Source organism: Lupinus angustifolius, unplaced genomic scaffold, assembly GCF_001865875.1.
Source record: "Lupinus angustifolius cultivar Tanjil unplaced genomic scaffold, LupAngTanjil_v1.0 Scaffold_50_78, whole genome shotgun sequence".
In the NCBI taxonomy this organism is placed as follows: domain Eukaryota; kingdom Viridiplantae; phylum Streptophyta; class Magnoliopsida; order Fabales; family Fabaceae; genus Lupinus; species Lupinus angustifolius.
In genome coordinates this window covers 14,761-17,744 of record NW_017722406.1, presented here as the reverse complement: position 1 = coordinate 17,744, position 2,984 = coordinate 14,761, and the positions used below count along the sequence as shown (strand labels likewise).

The 2,984-nt window shown below is 29.6% G+C and overlaps 1 protein-coding gene across 1 annotated transcript; it reads right to left on the bottom strand.

Annotated features, from left to right (window-relative positions):
* Positions 1-900: 900 nt before the first annotated feature.
* Positions 901-2,324, bottom strand: LOC109338979. The gene is made up of 4 exons (XM_019576333.1): positions 1,958-2,324; positions 1,601-1,681; positions 1,448-1,502; positions 901-1,191 (listed from the first exon to the last, which is right to left on the bottom strand). The coding sequence occupies exons 1-4, from the start codon at positions 2,174-2,176 to the stop codon at positions 1,163-1,165; spliced, it is 384 nt and encodes a 127-aa protein (XP_019431878.1). The 5' UTR covers positions 2,177-2,324; the 3' UTR covers positions 901-1,162.
* Positions 2,325-2,984: the final 660 nt, after the last annotated feature.

Here is a 2,984-nt window from a genome sequence, read left to right as displayed (position 1 = left end):
AGAGTACTCATTACATTAGAAATATTTATATTCAGAAACTTCGTCATTTATAATTTATTTGTATTATTATATTTAAAAGTTTATGATGATTAAATATTAATAATTTAATGACAATATAAAAACTCTTATATTGTAAATGTATATATATGTTTTTTCTGAGAAAAACACACAATACACTTAGACCATCTATTGAAATATTTTGATACTTAGACTAATGGGTATATCCGTATATGTTGGATGTATTTTTGTACGTTCAGAGATATACATGAAGGCAAGTGTGGAAAAAACTTGAAATGATCTTTCTCTTTCTCATTATATCTGCTATTTCATAGTCTATTTTTGTGTCATTTCTCATACTTTAGTTTAGCGAGGTCTATTGAGGTTCTATCGAGGTCTCTGGTTAAGGATATAGAGAGGATATAAGGTAGAGTTTGAACATATTAAAATGAAATCTATAGCAATTATGATTTCGGGGTTAATTCATTTAAGCAAAGCCTACTTCAATCCATTTTCAATCTATTTACAATTGACATATTCGCACATTAAATTTTCCGTCATTTTAAGCTTATTTTCTTAAAGGTAAAAAAGATTAAAGATGTTACAAATCTTTTACTACAAATAACATGAATCTTGTGTTTATTACTGGTGGAGAAACGGGTATAAGGAAGAGTTTGTGAACAATATCTAATGACTATGATTGATGAACAATAACTGTAGGTCCCAAGATGAGGATGCCTATCACTAATCGAGAAAAAAGATAAATTGTTGTTTTTACACTTAAATTGAAGAGTAAAAATGTTATATAATTACATCTAAAATGTAAAGTTCAATCATGACACGTGACACAAAAAATATCTATAGGTCCCAAGATGCCTTGTCACTTATGACAACAAAAGAAAATGGAAGACAGTAACCTTATTCAGATCCGATAATCTCTCAGATTGTTCCAAAATATGTTGGCAGTAACACAGTATGACATTCAGAAAAGGATAATCTACAACAAAAGTAATTTTCTTTTCAATAACTTTTATTAAAAAAACCAAGACCAAAGAAGAAAAGAAGATGAGAGTTATTCATATGTCATTGATATCTTCTCCTTTGACATCTCATGATCTCTCTATTTCACAGAAGCAGAGACAATAGCTAGTTACCTCAAAATCTTTCATATCCTTTGTTCTTCATTAAATCCATCTAATCAAGAGATAAATAAACAATGCTGTTAGTATATTTCCTTGAAGCCTTTTAGTTAGAAGCATAACAATGGGTGTTTGGAGAAAGCTTATTTGTGTTGTGTTGATAAGAACATCTTTTCATCTTATTTCAGTAAAGTTATCAGTAGCTTACAAAAAATAAGTCTTTTCAGCTTATTTCAAAAAACTTATTCTATAAATGCTTAATTAAGCTGATTATGCAAACTGTCCAAAACATCTAAGAAACAATGGATCACCTGGTTCCTGTGAAGCTTGTTTTCCTCTGAAGTGCTTCTGGATTTTAGATTTTCTCTGCAGAAGCTAACAAATTCAGTTCAAACCCAATAAAATGCTGAAGTTTGATTATCTATAATATAATGAAAGAAAAAACAATAACTATAGTGGTGCACCCTTATTCTTGTTGCAGATAAACACTGAGAAAAATCCAATGCATTCCCCACTGCTACATTTCCTAAGAATTTGATTTGCTTCTATTGAATAACAAAACATTTATTAGCAAACAAATATTGCTGCTAAACATAAACTATATGCACATTTTATAAATAAATGACATAACATAAAGTATATGCACATTTTATAAGTAAATGACATAACATAAACTATATGCACATTTTATAAGTAAATGACATAACATAAACTATATGCACATTTTATAAGTAAATGACATAACATAAACTATATGCACATTTATAAGTAAATTACATAAACATAAACTATATGCACATTTATAAGTAAATTACATTAACCTTTTGACTCTCCTTGGGACAGTTGAAAAGAGAGGAGCTAGCAGTGTCATCAAGAGTTGAAGGCTGATGTTGAATTCTGCTATAATCTATGACATTCTTTTGTGATTCCTTTGTGTACTTGTAAGGATACCAATTCTCACAATAACATTCATCATCACAATGTGGAGGTCCTGAAGAAGCATCAGAAACCATTGATAAGTCTTCTTCAAACTCTTCCATTCTTTCACCCTTTCCTTCATAGTCAGCAATACCATTTCTTCTTTGGAAGTGATTTTCAGAAAAAGTTGATTGGTCTAAGCAATGAGTCCAACCGGATTCACTAGAACTGTTGTATTGTGAAGTAGATATATCTATTAAACACTTCTTTTTTCTTCTAGTAACTAAGCATTAAGGTTGAGATGGTGTTATATAGATTCTCAATATTATTAGTGATAAAATTGTAAGATGAAGATTTATTGATTGATAGAGGAATCTATAGGTAGCTACTTGCTCTATTTCTCTCTTGATTCTTATGTAGTTCTACTTAGAACAGGACAAAGAATTATATTCACTACCAAAATATTGTCACATGTAGAAATAATTGGTGATCAAGATATATAATGATAGGAGATATTATTGACTTATAATACAAAGTGAATATCAATTATTTATAGACAAAAATAAAAGCTATTCTCCATGATAGATAGTTATTGTGAGAAGCTTAAAAATAATAAATTTTGATTGGTTTTATTTTAATCATTGAAGTTAAAAAAAATGTGAAGAATTGCTAGAGGAATAGAACTAGAATTCTAAAGGTGTAACGACATGGGACATTATTGGACACCAAATCTTTATCCATTTAGAGAGTGTGCTTTTGCTCAATATTTTCGCCCTCATTTTAACTCTATGCGAATGAATCAATATGCCAGTTGGCCTTGTGTGCATGAGTGTACTAGAGTGTCTGCTAGCTACACAGTGGGAGGAAAGATGATAAGGAACCACTTAATGATTGAGTTTTTTAAGCATAATGGTGGGTATTTAATTTGTA